At 38.4% G+C, this 15,376-nt stretch overlaps 1 protein-coding gene and 1 long non-coding RNA gene across 3 annotated transcripts in view; one reads left to right on the top strand and one right to left on the bottom strand.

Annotated features, from left to right (window-relative positions):
- pde6d (phosphodiesterase 6D, cGMP-specific, rod, delta) overlaps positions 1 to 11,270 on the top strand; it is a 68,890-nt gene extending 57,620 nt beyond the window's left edge. For both annotated transcript variants that reach the window (XM_059945786.1, XM_059945793.1), the window contains one exon: positions 9,505 to 11,270. In XM_059945786.1, coding sequence (XP_059801769.1) covers positions 9,505 to 9,586 — 82 coding nt within the window. In that variant the 3' untranslated portion in view covers positions 9,587 to 11,270. The remainder of the gene's footprint in view (positions 1 to 9,504) is intronic.
- Positions 1 to 15,376, bottom strand: part of LOC132378697 (uncharacterized) — a 49,479-nt gene that overhangs the window by 8,877 nt on the left and 25,226 nt on the right. The window contains exons 2-3 of the long non-coding RNA XR_009507162.1: positions 12,614 to 12,696; positions 7,059 to 7,216 (exon numbers count right to left, since the gene is read on the bottom strand). This is a non-coding gene — a long non-coding RNA (uncharacterized LOC132378697). The remainder of the gene's footprint in view (positions 1 to 7,058; positions 7,217 to 12,613; positions 12,697 to 15,376) is intronic.

Below are 15,376 nucleotides of genomic sequence, written 5' to 3'. Positions count from 1 at the left end.
GTGGTGCGACAGAGAGAGAGATTGGTGAGAAAAGTAAAGACTTGCTGGGTCTTTATGAAGCATCCGTTGAATCAGGGGAGCGTTGGTTCCCCATTGTGAGTTCGAAGTCCTTTTCGGTGTTATCAGCCACCCGCTCCCCAGGCCAAGGAGAGGCGGAACGCACGTGGCTTTGTAGTGCTTCCCACTAGCACAGGAGCACTGAGTGATGGTGTCCTTCTGGTGCGTCACTGGGGTACTGCCTCCTGCAGTCCCCTTTTATCTTGACTTGCAGAGTTGTAGATGTCCATCAACGTAGGGTGATGCAATCCCCACCCCCACATTGCCCGAGGGTGTCCATATCCATGATAGCTGTCACGTAGCGGGGACATGCACTTCACACAGGTGTCTCTAAGAACAATGGCCAAAACCATTGCATTGTCTCTCATTTCCTGAGTCCGAGACCCGAATTAATAGTGATCTTGCGATTCTCCGGAAGGAGGGGGCTGCTCCCGCCCCTTCGGCCCCTCAGAGCTGTGGTACATTCATAACAATACCCTCTCCACAGTCTACACATCCTTCCTACAATGCAGCAACCAGATGTGCACACAATACTCCAAGTGTGGTTTGACTAAATTTCTATGTAGCTACAGCATAACCTCCTTATTCTTGCATTCAACACCACTGCCAATGAAGGCAGGCATGCCTTATCCACTTGTGTAGCTGTTGTAGTGAACTATGGGCCTGGAACCCAGTGTCCCTCTCTATTTCAATGCTACTTCAGGGGTCTATCATTTCCTTAGACGTCTCAAAGTGCAGCACTTCATACTTGCCCAGATTGAATTCCATCTGCCACTTCTTTGCCTATATCTGTAATTGATCTGTATCCCATTATATTCCTAGATAGTACTTTACACTGCCCACAATTACCCCATCTTGGTGTCATCACAAACTTGCTAATTCACCCATCTATAATACAACACTATTCTTTGTGCAACACCATTGGTCACAGACCTCCAGCCAGAATAACAGACTACCACCCCTACTCCGTTCTAAGTCATTTCTGAATCATTTCTAAACTTGCTATTTACTCTGGATCCCATGCATCTTTTCCTCTATATCAACCTTATCAACTGCCTTGCTAATGCCTTCTGCCTCACTCTCAGCAAGCTCCTTTGTTACCTCAAAAAAAAAAATCAATCCGGTTTGTAAGGTATGAATTTCTCTGCACATGACTGTCCCTGAGAAGGCTATATCTTTCCAAATGTGCATAAATCCCATTCCATGTATACTCTGATAGCTTTGCTGTCACTGGCCTATAATTACCTGGAATATGCCTATTTCATATTCCAGATAGTGAAGGGCATAGTTTTAAGATGCTTGGAAATAGGTACTGAGGGGATGTCAGAGGTAAGTTTATCACACAGAGTGGTGGATGCGTGGAATGCACTTCCAACGAAGGTGGTAGAGGCAGATTCAATAGGGTCTTTTCAGAGACTCTTAGATAGGTACATGGAGTTTAGAGAAATAGAAGGCTATCCACTAGGGAAATTCTAGGCAATTTCTAGAGTAGGTTACAAGGTTGGTGCAACCTTGTGGGCTGAAGAGTCTGTAACGTGCTGTAGATTTCTATATTCTATGTTATTTCTCTCCTTGAGCAAAAGTACAAATTTGCTTTTCTCAGACTAGGACCTTGCCTTTTTACTGATGAAAACACGAAGATCATTGTCAAAGCCCTAGCAATCTCCTCACTTCTTTCAATATTCTGGGATGTATGTCATCAAGCCCTGGGGACTTATCTACTTTGAGCTTTTCCTTAATCTCATCTTCCTTAATTTCAAAATAGCCCAGCATATTAGCATACCTCACTACTTGCACTATCCTCTAAATCCTTCTCCTTGGTAAATATTGACACAGTACTCATTTAGTACCTCTGACATTTACTCTAAGCACAAATTCTCTTCTTTATCCTTGAATGGACTTGTACTACTATCCAAGGTTATGCCTTTTTATCGAGTCATAGAGTATTACAGCATGGCAACAGGCCTTTTGTCTAATCTGGTTCATGCCAAACAGTTTATCTACCTAGTTATATTGACCGGCACCTGTATATTAGCTCTCCATACACTCCCACCCATGTACCTATCCAAACTTCCCTTGAGTCTTAAGTGTTGTAATGGAACCCACTTACCCCCCCCCCCCACCCGACCAGAAAACATAGGAGCAGAATTTATACCATTCAGCCCATTGAGTCTGCTCTGTCATTCCATTATGGCTGATTTTTTAAAGATTTTTAGAGCAGCTCATAGTTGAGCCCAGTAGGGGATCAGCTATTCTGGATTGGGCGTTGTGCAAAGAACTGGAATTGATTAAGGTAAATGAACTCTTGGGGGGTGGGGGGGGGGAGCCAAGTGATTATAATATGATCAAATTCGTCCTTAAATTTGAGGAGAATCTAAAGTCAGATGTATCCGTATTATAGTACAGTAAATAGAATTACAGATGCATGAAGATGAGTTGACCTAAATTGATTAGACAAGAACACCAGCAGGGATGACAGGAGCGCAACAATGGCTGGATTTTCTGGAAGCAATTCGGAAGGCACAAGCTATGTACATCCCAATGAGGAAGAAGTATTTTAAAAGAAAGATGACACAGCTAGAGTGAACAAGAGAAGATAAAGCCGACATATGGTCAAAGACAAGGTTATATAATAGAGCAAAAATTAGTGGGGAGTTACAGAATTGGGAGGCTTTTAAAAAACAACAGAGGGCAACTAAAAAGTCACTAAGAAGGTGAAGATGGAATACAGAAGTACGCTAGCCAGTAATTTTTAACACAATGCCAAAAGTTTCATCAGCTACATAAGGTGGCTATCGAAAATGATGCTAGAGAGATAGTAATGGGGGACAAGGAAATGGTGGACAAACTGAAAAGTACTTTACATCAGTCTTCACTGTGCAAGACATTAACTATATGCTGGAAGTTCCAGAGTGTCAGGGGTTACAAGTGTGTGAAATTGGGTGAAGGTTCTTGGGAAACTGAAAAGTCTGATGTTACCTGGATCAGATAGTGTACACCCCAGGATTCTGAAAGAGGTGTCTGAAGATACTGTGGAGGCTTTAGTGATGATCTTTCAAGAATTATGAAATGGTTCTGGAAGATGGGGAAAACTTTAGATGTCACTCCACTCTTTAAGAAGGGCGAGAGACAGAAGAACGGAAACTATAGGCTAGTTGGTCTGACCTCGGTAATTGGGAAGATTGTTGGAATTGATAGTGAAGGATGCATTTTCAGGCTACTTGGAGGCACATGATAAAATAGGTTGTGATCAGTATGGTTTCCTCAAGGGAAAATATTGCCTGACAAGCTGTTAGAATACTTTGGAAAAAATAAAAAGCAGAATAGACAAAGGAGAATTGGTTGATTTTCAGAATGCCTTTGACAAGGTGCCACACATGAGGCTATTTAACAAGTTAAGAGCCCATGGTATTGCATGGATAGAGCATTGGCTGATTAGCAAGAAGCAAAGAGTGGGAATAAAGGGAGTCTTTTCTGGTGGGCTGCCGGTAGCTACTGGTATTCCACAGAGGTCTGTGTTGGGACAGCTTCTTTTTACCTTGTATGTCAATGATGGAATAGATGGCTTTGTTGCAAAGTCTGTGGATGATAATGAAGATAGGTGGAGGGGAAGTTGTTTGAGGACATAGAGGCTATAGAAGGAATCAAAGACTAGGAGACTGGGCAAAGAAATGTCAGATGGAATACAGTGTCAAGAAGTGTTTGTAATGCACTTTGATAGGAGAAATACAAGGGTTGATATTTCTCTGAATGGAGAAAATTCAAAACTTGGGAGTCCTTGTGTAGGATTCCTTAAAGGTTAATTTGCAGTTTGATTCTGTGGTGAGGAACGCAAATGTGATGTTCACATTCATTTCAAGAGGACTAAAATATAAAAGCCAGGATGTAACTTTGAGGCTTTATAAAGCACTGATGAGGATTCACTTGGAGTATTGTAGCAGCTTTGGGCCCTTTATCTAAGAAAAGATGTGCTGACGTAGGAGAGAGTTCAAAGGATATTCACGAAAATGATTCCAGGTTTGAATAGCTTGTCATATGAAGAGTGTTTGATGGTTCTGGGCCTGTGAACACTAGAATTCAGAAGAGTGAGGAGTGACCTGATTGAAACCTATCGAATGGTGAAGGGCCTTGATAGATTGGATGTGGAGTGTATATTTCCAGTGGTGGGAGAGTCTAGGATCAGAAGATATGGGAGCAGAATTGGGTCATTTGGCCCATTTAGTCTGCTCTGCCATTTCACCATGGTTGATCCAGTTTTCCTCTCAGCCCCAATCTCCTGCCTTTTCCCTGTATCGCTTCATGCCCTGACCAATCAAGAATCTATCAGCCAATACCTTGAATATACATAAAGACTTGGCACAGAATTCCACAGATTCCCCACTCTCTGGCTAAAGAAATTACTCATTGAAAGGGACACTCCTCTATTCTCAGGCTATATCCTGTGGTCTTGGATTCTGCCACCATAGGAAACACTCTCCGCATCCACTCTATCTTGTCAGAAAAGATTTCCCCTTAAGGAAACTATGCTGACTTTTGCCTATTTTATCATGCCTCAAAGTACCCTGAAACCTTATCCTTTATTCTAACATTTTCCCAATCACTGAAGTCAGGCTGTTTGCCTATAATTTCCTTTCTTCTGTTTTCCTCCCTGAAAGATCAGAGTGACATTTGCAATTTCTCAGTCCTTCAGAACCATACTAGAGTCTAGTGATTCTTGAATGATTACAAATGCTTTCTCAAACTCTTTAGCCACCTCTTTCAGAACTGTGGGGTATACTGTCTGCTGGTGTCTTCCACGGTGATGACTGATGCAAAATACTTAATCAGTATTTCTTTGTCCTCCATTACTAACTCTCCAGTGTCACTTTCCAGCACTCTGATACCCACTCTCACTTCTTTTACTTTTTTTATGTATCTGGGGGAAAAAAAAATTGGTATCTGCTTTGGTTAGCTTACCCTTCATATTTTGTCTTTTCTCTCCTTGTGGCTTTTTTAATTTGCCTTCTGTTGGTTTTGATAACTTCTTGATCCTCTTACCTTCCCACTAATTATTATATGCCTTCTCTTTTGCTTTTATGCTGTCTTTAATTTCCCTCGTCAAGCCCTGGGTACGTCGTCCTCACTTTAGAATATTTCTTCATTTTGAGATGTATCTAACCTGTACCTTCCCAATTGCTCCCAGAAACTCCTGCCATTGCTTTTCTGCCGTCACCCCTGCTAACGTCCTCTTCCAGTCAGTTTTTGCCAGCTCCTCTCTCATGCCTCTGTAATTCCTTTTACTCTTCTGTAATACTGATACATTTGACTTTATCTTTTCCCTCAAACTGCAGGACGAATTCTATCATATTATGGTTTCTGCCTCTTAAGAACTTGCCATTCCTGCTGGCAGCCTATTCCACCCTCTGAGTGAAGAAGTTTCCCCTTGGGTTCCTCTTAAATATTTTACCTTTCACCCTAAACCTAACGTCTCTAGTTCTTGTCTCGTCCAACCCCTGCATGTATTTAGCTTATCAGTTCTCCTCATAATTTTGTACACCTCTATAAGATCTCCCCTCATTCTACTACATTCCAGGGAATAAAGTCCTAACCTTTCTCTATACCTCGGGTCCTCCTGTCACAGCAATATCCTTGTAAATCTTCTCTGCACTCTTTCATGCGTATTGATATCTTTCTTGTAGGCACTTACCCAGAACTGCACACAGTATTTCCAAATTTGACTTCGCCAGCATCTTTCAACTTCAACATAACATCCCAACTCCTGTATTCAATAGGCCAATTTGCAAAAAAGCTCTTTATGACCCTATCTACCTCTTACACAGCTTTCTAGGAATTATCGATCTGTATTCTTGTATCCTTTTATTCTTCTGTGCAGCTCAGTGCCCTAACAATTCATTGTCCAAGTCCTACCTTCATTTAACCTTCCAAAGTGCAACGTTTTACACTTGCCTGCATTAAATTCCACCTGCTATCCTGTTGCAGCTTTCATTTTTTTTCTCTTAAAGGCAAGTATAAAATGCCTTGGGATTGTCCTTGATCTTACTAGCAAAGGACATTTCATTGGCCCTTTTAGCTTTCCTAATAACGTGCTGGAGCTGAGATGTGCTGAGATTCTGACAAAGAGGATTAGTTTCCTGTTGTGAGGGTCACAGGTTTTCATAGCTTACCCACTCCTTCAATAGATCAAGTTTAGCTAAAAATAAGATCAGGTTTTATGTCAGGTATAACAACTCTCCGAGTAGAATAACTGAAGATATGTAGTGGAAGCTTGCACATTTTATATTTTAAAGAACAGTAATGTTAGGGTATGATTATCTGAGCCTCTCTGATGGGATGGGTTAACCAAACTGTTGAGTAGGTACAAATACATCGATAAATGAATTTCGACATTATTTGAGATGTATAGACTTCCAGAGACCAAATAGTACACTCATAGTTAAAGGTGCAAATTACAGGATGTTGGCCCTTTGCAAGTATTTTCCCCTATTGTAGAGTGATGTTATCCCTATAGAACTCTTTTTAAGTTTTTGAGTTATGAAATCTGATTTTTTTGATGGAATGGAATCAAATGTTAGCTGCTGTTGGAGAGCTTAAATGTAAAAATAGATTTGGCAGAATTGCAGCATATTGAATCAATCAAATTTTGTCCAACGATAGTTGACAGAGCATGTGAAAGATGGAAGGATCCTAGTGCAGATCAAGTTATCAAAGCAAAAACATAAATTCTGTAATGCAAGGTGAAGTGGCTATTGAAAATAGGTTTATTATATCTGACGCAGTTCATTGTAGGTTTGTTCTGCATTGAGTCAGGTATTCCACCAGCTGTACCTAGAATTTATGGAACACTGAGGTTCTGTTTTTAAACTATTTTCTTTGGTTATTTTGCACATGAATTGAGCATATTGTTTACTCATCTAGCAAAAATTGCCCTCAAGTTCTTGTTTTGAATAACAATAATATTGAGGATAAAGTTTTCTATTGGGAAGATTCAACAATTGTATTACCTTACAAAATTCTTCCCTTTCATAGCAGCAATGTCTTTTCCAAGGTGGTATCAGAAAATTGCATTCTCTCTGACTCTTTTAGATCAGGAACACCTTGAATTCTGTCACCAATCAATGGCAAAATTTGAAGGCCAGCATAAATCTTCAGTTACTGATACCTGTGAAACAAATTGGAATTGTTTAGAACCATTTTCAAACAGTTATTTAGATATAGCTCCAGTACAGCTTGTCATTTTGGTTTCTCACTCACTCGCTCATTCTTTTGGTTTTATGGTAGTGCTGTTGAAGATCACACACTCCTGCAGTCCAGTCAAGAAAATTTCTTGTACTCTTTAACAATTTGCTGATCAGTTAGTGTACTTGTTTATTATTTTAATTAAATGTGTTCTTTTTAGTACTTGCCACAACTCAAGATTAAATACCAATTACAATGGATAATTAATCATGTACATTTTTGACTTTGTGTTAAAAATGAGTTTAAATTAGTATTTTCTAATGTCCATTGGTGCTGAAATTCTAGATAAAATATTCATGCTATCGGGATAATAAAGTGTTTGGCACTCAACAGTATATGGAATCTAAAGCATGAAATTTGTTGACTAAAAGGATGATGTTTCACTCTAATGCTAAATTGTGTTTCATAAAAAAATTGCAAGTGCAAGTAAGACAATGGCCCAGCAAGGATCCTTTAAATTGTATAAAATGCCTGAGCTACTGTGTGATTTGCTGCTTGCTTAACTGGATAACATGGGTTATAACTTTACGATCCTATTTACATGTTGATGTCTTTGTTCTCATGAAATATGACAGGAACATGACACCAATGTTAGGGTCAATTCTGTCAGTGAGCACCTGGTTCAAATTCGACTGGGGAAAAAAACTGGTTAGTTTTCTAATTCACTTTCTCAGTTTCATGAGAAACAATGGATTCTAAAGAATGTTGTCCAATTCATTGTCTTAAAAATACTGGGCTTCAACCCTCACATGATACCATGTGCTTTCACATTTATTTATGTCATTACTAATAGTTGTAACTTGTAAATAGCAGTCCTTAATCTGTCATTGATGCTGTGGACAAGGGCACCACGATTGCTGCTTTGTTAACATGATGTCATTATTTAAAGCCAGTCATTGAATTTATTGCTTTTAGTGGTCATAACTCCAAAGACTCCAATGTCATTATCCCATGACTATACCAATCCACTTTTGCCTCCTTTCAAAGGATTTTTGTGATAGATCCATGGTTTATTTGGAAAGTTTTACTTTGTTCCTTCTGAGGTTCCCATGATCTCCTTTCTCCAGTCCAGTGATCACCATGTCAGTTCATCTTTTGCTGTCTCTGAATCTTTTCCATCCTTTTCTCTTCTTCATGAGTAATTTCTAAATCTATCTGCATTTTAGAAATAAGATAGTAACTACTGACTTCAAAATTCTGACTTAAGTTCCTGCTGTGCTTACAGAAAGGACTCTATTCTATTCTTCTAGTTCCTTCATATGTTATAACTATCTCCCATACCAGTACTTCTAATATGATGTCATTTTTGTTCAACTATTGATTCTTCCCAATCGTAATTGACAGAAACTTTAAACATGTCTTTTCCATTTCCTGCCCTTCTTCCCACCTCTTGGACCAGGATAAGATATAGCCTTGTTCTTGCTCTCCATCCCACCAATTAAATTCAAATTACATTCAATTTAATGAAATTGCTTTTTGTAATTTGAAATACCCCCAGTGTGATATCACTGCTGGATACATTTTTTCTTCTCTCTTTTAACAGTTTTGAAGTGACCATTCTTTCCACTTGCATTCCCATACTACCAATACCCAGACCCCTTCTTTTGATGCTTTCCAGTGTGATGATTGGAAATCCAGTACCTTCCCTACCTACAAACCAGAGCTCAAACACATTTCCCTACACAATGTGGCAATATACTTGTCCTTTTTAATTTTATATCACTGCTCTTTCTACCTTTTGGAAAGAAGAAATTTTATATTAGGTGACTACTTTTGTTATTTAATCCACTGGACCCCTCCCATTCTGATCACTCAGTCTAATAGTCCTAATCTTTTCTAACTTGCTCATGGAAGTTACTCATCCTTCAACAAATTAAATGTGGTTTTCCAGATTCCACATTTAAATCCAAAAATTTCAAATACTCCTTCAACATTCATTTTATAATTTTGGATCATTATTCTCTGTTAACAGCACCTATTATCTGTTGTATCATTTAAGTTGTCTGAATTTCCATCCTTTCAGACTTTCCTTTTTCTCACTCTATCTGCTTTTAAAATCTATTTATCTCTGTTATCAGGATCAATACAAGATTATTTACTAGAACATGAGCTGTTTCTTCACAGGTGTTGTGAGAATTACTAGGTATTAATAATCATGTTATTCCATGTGATTTGTTGAAGCTTATTACTTTCCCTTTCTTTTACCTGCAGTGGTAATGTAGTCATAGAAACCAAATTCTATGATGATGACCTCCTTGTAAGTACTTCCAAAGTCAGACTTTTCTATGTTTGAAGTGAATTGTCTGCGGTTTAGTTTGAAATGTCTTGCTGATGGCAGATGGATGAGACACTTTTTAGCCTCGTGACCAATGGATCAGCTGTATCTGGATGGCAACTGGCAAATTAGGTTCCTCAGAAATGATTTAGAAGATTGAAGTGAGCAAGACTCAGAGCAAAAAAAAGACTCTTGTAAAAGAAGAATGAGCAGTGACAGTACTGTATTTTCTTGAGACCAATGTTGTACATTATTTTAATTGCTACTTGCTTTGAATCTGTATACACTGCTTTGCTTCCATATTTGTATTATATGTAGTTGTACTTCAAGTTTATTTAGCAGTTAGTCCATGTTAATTAGTTTCTTTCATTGACAATTGTGATATATCATTGTAACAAAGTGTAAAATACTCCTTGTATGTTATATAGAGTTATAATGAGAGGTCTGAGCAACATTTCAGTCTGAATGAAATAAAGGCTGTTGCTTCTGTATTTTACAGTCAAATGTAGTTTGTACTGTATATATTGGTGCAGTAATATTTTATAACATGTTTTCAGTTTATAATTTGTTTGCTAAGTTACAATATTAAACAAGTTAGCTTTAAATAATGATTTTAAGTAAATCTTTTTTTAATCTAAGGATTTTCTTGGGATAATGTTGCTGAACTGTTAGAGATACAATATAAAGTTATGTATATTATGTCACTGGGAGGTAGGATTGATCACTCATCCAACAAAGTTAACTACTGTGAACCAATGCATTTTGTTAGTAATCTAATTGTTACTCTTCCCTGCAATTTCATCTTGAAGACCAAAATTAACAAAGCATTAAATATTTTTCCAGGAATGCTGATCTCATCAGAAAATCATCTACTGTACTGTAATTCAATATGTAAACAATCTTTTGTTCCTCTTGTATCCTCTCTTCCTTCAATAGTCTGACCCCCTGTGATTTCCTGTTTGAGAATTTTTCCTTTGTAATTCCTCACCAAATCAGTTGTCAAATTGTAGTGGAATAGAAATTGTAAAATTTAATTTGATGCATTTATTATTTTAGGTCTCTAACAAAATTTCCTCAACTTGCCCTTCATCATCCAAAATGAAGGCCACACATTGGTGATGACTATACAGTGTCTGCACCTTATTTGGACAAATAACATTTAAGATACTTACTAATTACAAGCTTTCAGAGGAACATGTATAAACTATTTTATTGAACATGCTCTTATTGCAATTTCCTCCTGCATGTTGTGGTTTTGTACTCTTAGTAGAACTTTGGGTGTTGTATGTTTAACATTAAGATATATTTAGACAAATTTGGGATGGATTGCTGTCCATGAGCAGTGGGTAGAAGTTCCTTTCAGCATGCTGACTCTGCCTAGGGCAACTATCTAGCCAGAGAAACTGTTTTCCATTCCAACAACAAATTCATTGTTGAGTCAATGAATCCACACTTCATTTGATTTCTTGTTTGCTTCTTGAGCAGCAGGAACAAAAAAGAGAAGATAATCAGTTGGATTTAAATGTTTATTATTATCGTACACTGGAGATCTCTGACTAGGACCTTTTGTTTGCTGGAGGGGAATGTGTTGTGCATCCAGCTTGTCTTATAAAGATCTGTCTCTCAGGGTACAGGTTTATTTGTAACTATCCATTTTAATGGTTTGAATGATATTTATAGATTAAATGTGAGTTATTGATGGCTGGCTGTGACTTTGCTTTGAAACTAATTTCCTATTTGAATTTACAGCATACTGTATATGTTTTGAATGATTTAAACATAAATTGCATGTTTGAAACTGCTGATGTGAGATGACACAGAGCAACAATGATTTTAGCTGGCATGTGAATGACATTCAGCTCTTAATTTCTGAATCAACTTGATACATCAAGACAATGGAAACCAGCACTTGGTGGAATGTACATAATGTGAGAGGATCTGGAAACCATAAATCCAGGGCAAGAAGAGTTTCTATTGGCATTACTTAATTTCCCGCCTCACAGCTGTCAAGGGAAGAGGGAAATGTAGCAGTAACATTGGATAATTATCCACAGATACAGAAAGATATGAAACTGGTGAATGGAAAATGCTCCCTCTCTTGCATACCAAGCTGAAGAGTTCCCAGTTATTCTGGAGGTTTTAATTTACCTGTGTTGAAGATGAGAGCACACAGTCTGAGATGTAAGAGAGAAAGAAATCACAAGCAGTATGTCAAACTGGCTGCAAAGAAGAAATGTTGCTGTTGAAAGAAGATGTGAAGCATTGGTGGAATAGATGACTAAAGAGTGGGGAATTTTGTCCAATTATCATTCTGGAGTGTCACTGATTTATATCATAAGTTTGAATATCCTAATTGCAATAATTCTGTTTAAACTTAAGTGATTACTGAGATATCTAAACAACCACTCTGGAAAGGGCAATTTAAGTGTGAATAAAACTTGATATTTTGGCTGTGATCTGAGATTAATATCTGGCAGATAGAAGAAAGGGAATAATATATCCAATAAGGAAGTATGTGAAATGTATATGGGTACCAGAAGTTCTTACAATTTTGGAAGAATGTATTTATCAAAATCTGTCAACTTAAGCATATAGAATAGGTCTGCAATAATTGAATTTCACAATAGAAGAGGCTTGACGAGCTGAATGATTTACTATTTTTGTTTCTTCATTCCATCTTTCGCAGTGATTTGTTGAGCCCAATGCTCCCTATCCTTTCCTACTGCCTTTCCAAACCTGCATTCTCCCACCTTTTTTCCATCTTGCATATCTGAACATCCAGCGCTTAATGAATTAACATCACCAATGATTAATCTATTCTGGTTAACATAATGCCAGTTATGTGCTTTGTTCTAGCTCATATGCCTAGCTGGCTCTCGCATAGGCACAGGACAAACTAATAATTTGCAGTGTTGCAATTTATCTGCTGTTGCTCACCTTTACCAGCACATGCTCAGTCTATCCTCCTCCGTTTTACAAGTTATGTAGTCTGCCCAGATGAAAACTCTCATAACCTTCTAAATACTGTATATCCAATCTACGTACCTGTGTATTTTCTTTAAGCTGTCATTGTACCCGTTTCAATTACTTCCTTTGGCAGCTCATTCCATAGAGACACCAACCCTTGTCTAGAAAAAGTAAAATAAATTGCCATTCAAATTTCTGTTAAATCTTCCCCTCTCGCCTTAAACCTATGTCCTCTAGGGCTTTTTATACGACAAACTCTGAAGTGTGCAAAGACTCACTCCATATAACCAAATGCAAATATTGAATTGAATATAGCAGGTGGTGAAAGAACGCTTTACAAATAAAGGGATAACTCAGGGTATTGCTGGAGGATGAGCTTGACTCTTAATTAAAAGTCAGCCATCAATGGGTTCATTCTTTTACAGAAATGTGCTGTCTGCATGTGAAATATTAGACACTTGCATTCTAGGTCGGCTACCTTCTAATTTGAATGGTAGAGGACAGAATTATATGGAATTGGGCTCTTTGGCCCCACTTGACTATGCCAATCACGTACAGACATTGCTGTAAGCCTGCAGGATGGTCTGGCCTGTTGAGTAATCTCTATCACCTAATCTCACAAGTGATCCTAAGCCTCTGCAAGCTATGGGCTTGGGACCTTTAACAGGTGCAGAATGCAGAGGTGCTGAGATCCTTGTCATTAGTGCTTGTAGGCAAAAGTGGAGCACAGAGGTTGTGAGCTTTGCAGACCCTTGACTTATGGAGTCATAGAACTGTACAGCAGATCCAAGGCCCTTCCACTCACCTTATCCACAAGAACCATGATGCCTATTATAGTTGCTCCATGTCCCTATAATCCAGGGATTCTGAACCTTTTGGATGCCATGGACCAATGCCATTAAGCCAGGAGTCTGTGGGCCCAGGTTGGATATCTCTGCTTTAATTATTTCTTATCTATCACCTGTCCAAATATTTTTTAAATGTTGTGATTGTACTTGTTTCTGCCTGCCTCCTTTGGTCACTTTTTTCTATGTATTCACCACTGTTTGTAGAAAATGTACCCCCTCGGTCCCCTTTAAATCTGGAAACTATGCTCTCCAGTTCTGGACTCCTCTAACCTCTTAAAACAAATATGACCATCTACACCTCATAATTTGATAAAACTATATAAGGTACCTCTTGGTCTTCACTCTAGGCAATATTCCTGTGGTTCTTTTCTGCACCTTCAATAGCATAGTCACATTCTTCTTACAGTACAGTGACCAGAACTGAACACAGTACTCCGAGTATAGCTTAACCCATCATCAGAATCAGGTTTATTATCACTGACGTTGTTAAATTAGTTGCTTTGTGGCAGCAGTACAGTGCAACATGAAAAATAATTACTATGTTACAATAATGTAAAATAGTGCAAAAAGAGCGAAATAGCTAACGTTCATGGGTCCATGGACCATTTGAAATCTGGAGTTGGAGAGGAAGAAGCTGTTCCTCCTCCATGATGGTACTAATGAGAAGTCCTGGATGGTGAGGGTCCTTTATGATGGATACCACCTTGAGGCATCCTTTGAAGATGTCCTCGATAGCAGGAAGATTAATATCCATTGATGGAGCTAGCTAAGCAAACTGTACAACTGTAACATGAGGTCTCAATACCTTGGCTGATGAAGCCGAGCATGCAAGATGCCTTTTTTTAATCACTCTGTCCAATGTGTTCCCATTTACATGGAACTATGTACTTGTTCAAAAACATACACAGTGAATGGCAGTTATGTCCTAACTTAGTTTACTTTTACAAATAACATCAATTTGTAATACACACCGAATGCTGGGGAAGCTCAGCAGGTCAGGCAGCAGCTATAGGAAAGAATAAACAGTTGACATTTCTGGCTGAGACTCTTCTTCAGGACTGAAATTGTCCAAGGTAAATTCCTTCAGCCATTCATTTGAAAACTTTTTCAGTTGATCAAGATCCTGTTGAAACCTTAGGCATCCTTCCTGGTTGTTCACTATACCACTAATTTTGGGTGATTTCTACAAATATTCTCATCCAAATAATGAATATATGATGAACCATCCTGGCAGCAATCTCTGTGTCTCTGATCTGAAAAGTAACCCTAAATTACCGCCTTCTACCACAAAGCCAACTTCGTATCTTGTTTGCTATTTTGACCCAGATACCATGTATTCTAACCTTATGGTGCTGAGGAAGAACTCTATGGTGTATCATGGAGCATGGGGTTAACTGTGGATATACAATCAGAGGTTCACATCAGTAGCCTGTCTCATCGATTTTTAGGACATCCACTGATGGTCAAAATGGTATAATTATGGTGCCTGTGCCTTGTGAATGCTGGAGATACACATGGAAAAAAAAATCACGAGTTGCTGTGTTTTGTTTTTTTGCATCTATATGAGAACAATGATCTACAGTCTAATGGAAGGGCAGTGGTCCAACAGGATACACATACTGCCTTTCTCAGAATAACATCATATCTGCTCTGACTAACTGTTCAAATATTCTGTCCCATGGTACCAGTGAACAAACAGACAAGCAGAGATACTGCACATGGACCTGAAGCTCAAATACTTGATATCTGTAGATCAACGCTGAGAATGAAAGCAACATTGTCAGCTGATCTGTGTTCCACATACTTATGAATATTCTAAATATACAAATTTATCTTGTAGTCTTTGACCTTTACAGAAATCCTGAGTTCTGTGATGTGCTATGGAACACAGGGTTGTTTCTGGGGATTCTTTCTGTGCAGGGAACTAAGGTGTTATTTCCGTGCAGTGAATAAAATGGCCCAGAAAGCATCCCAATAAGATTTTCAATGAGAT

This window comes from Hypanus sabinus, chromosome 2, assembly GCF_030144855.1.
Source record: "Hypanus sabinus isolate sHypSab1 chromosome 2, sHypSab1.hap1, whole genome shotgun sequence".
NCBI classification, from domain to species: domain Eukaryota; kingdom Metazoa; phylum Chordata; class Chondrichthyes; order Myliobatiformes; family Dasyatidae; genus Hypanus; species Hypanus sabinus.
Note: the sequence above shows the minus strand (reverse complement) of the source record. Positions and strands in the feature narration are given on the sequence as shown.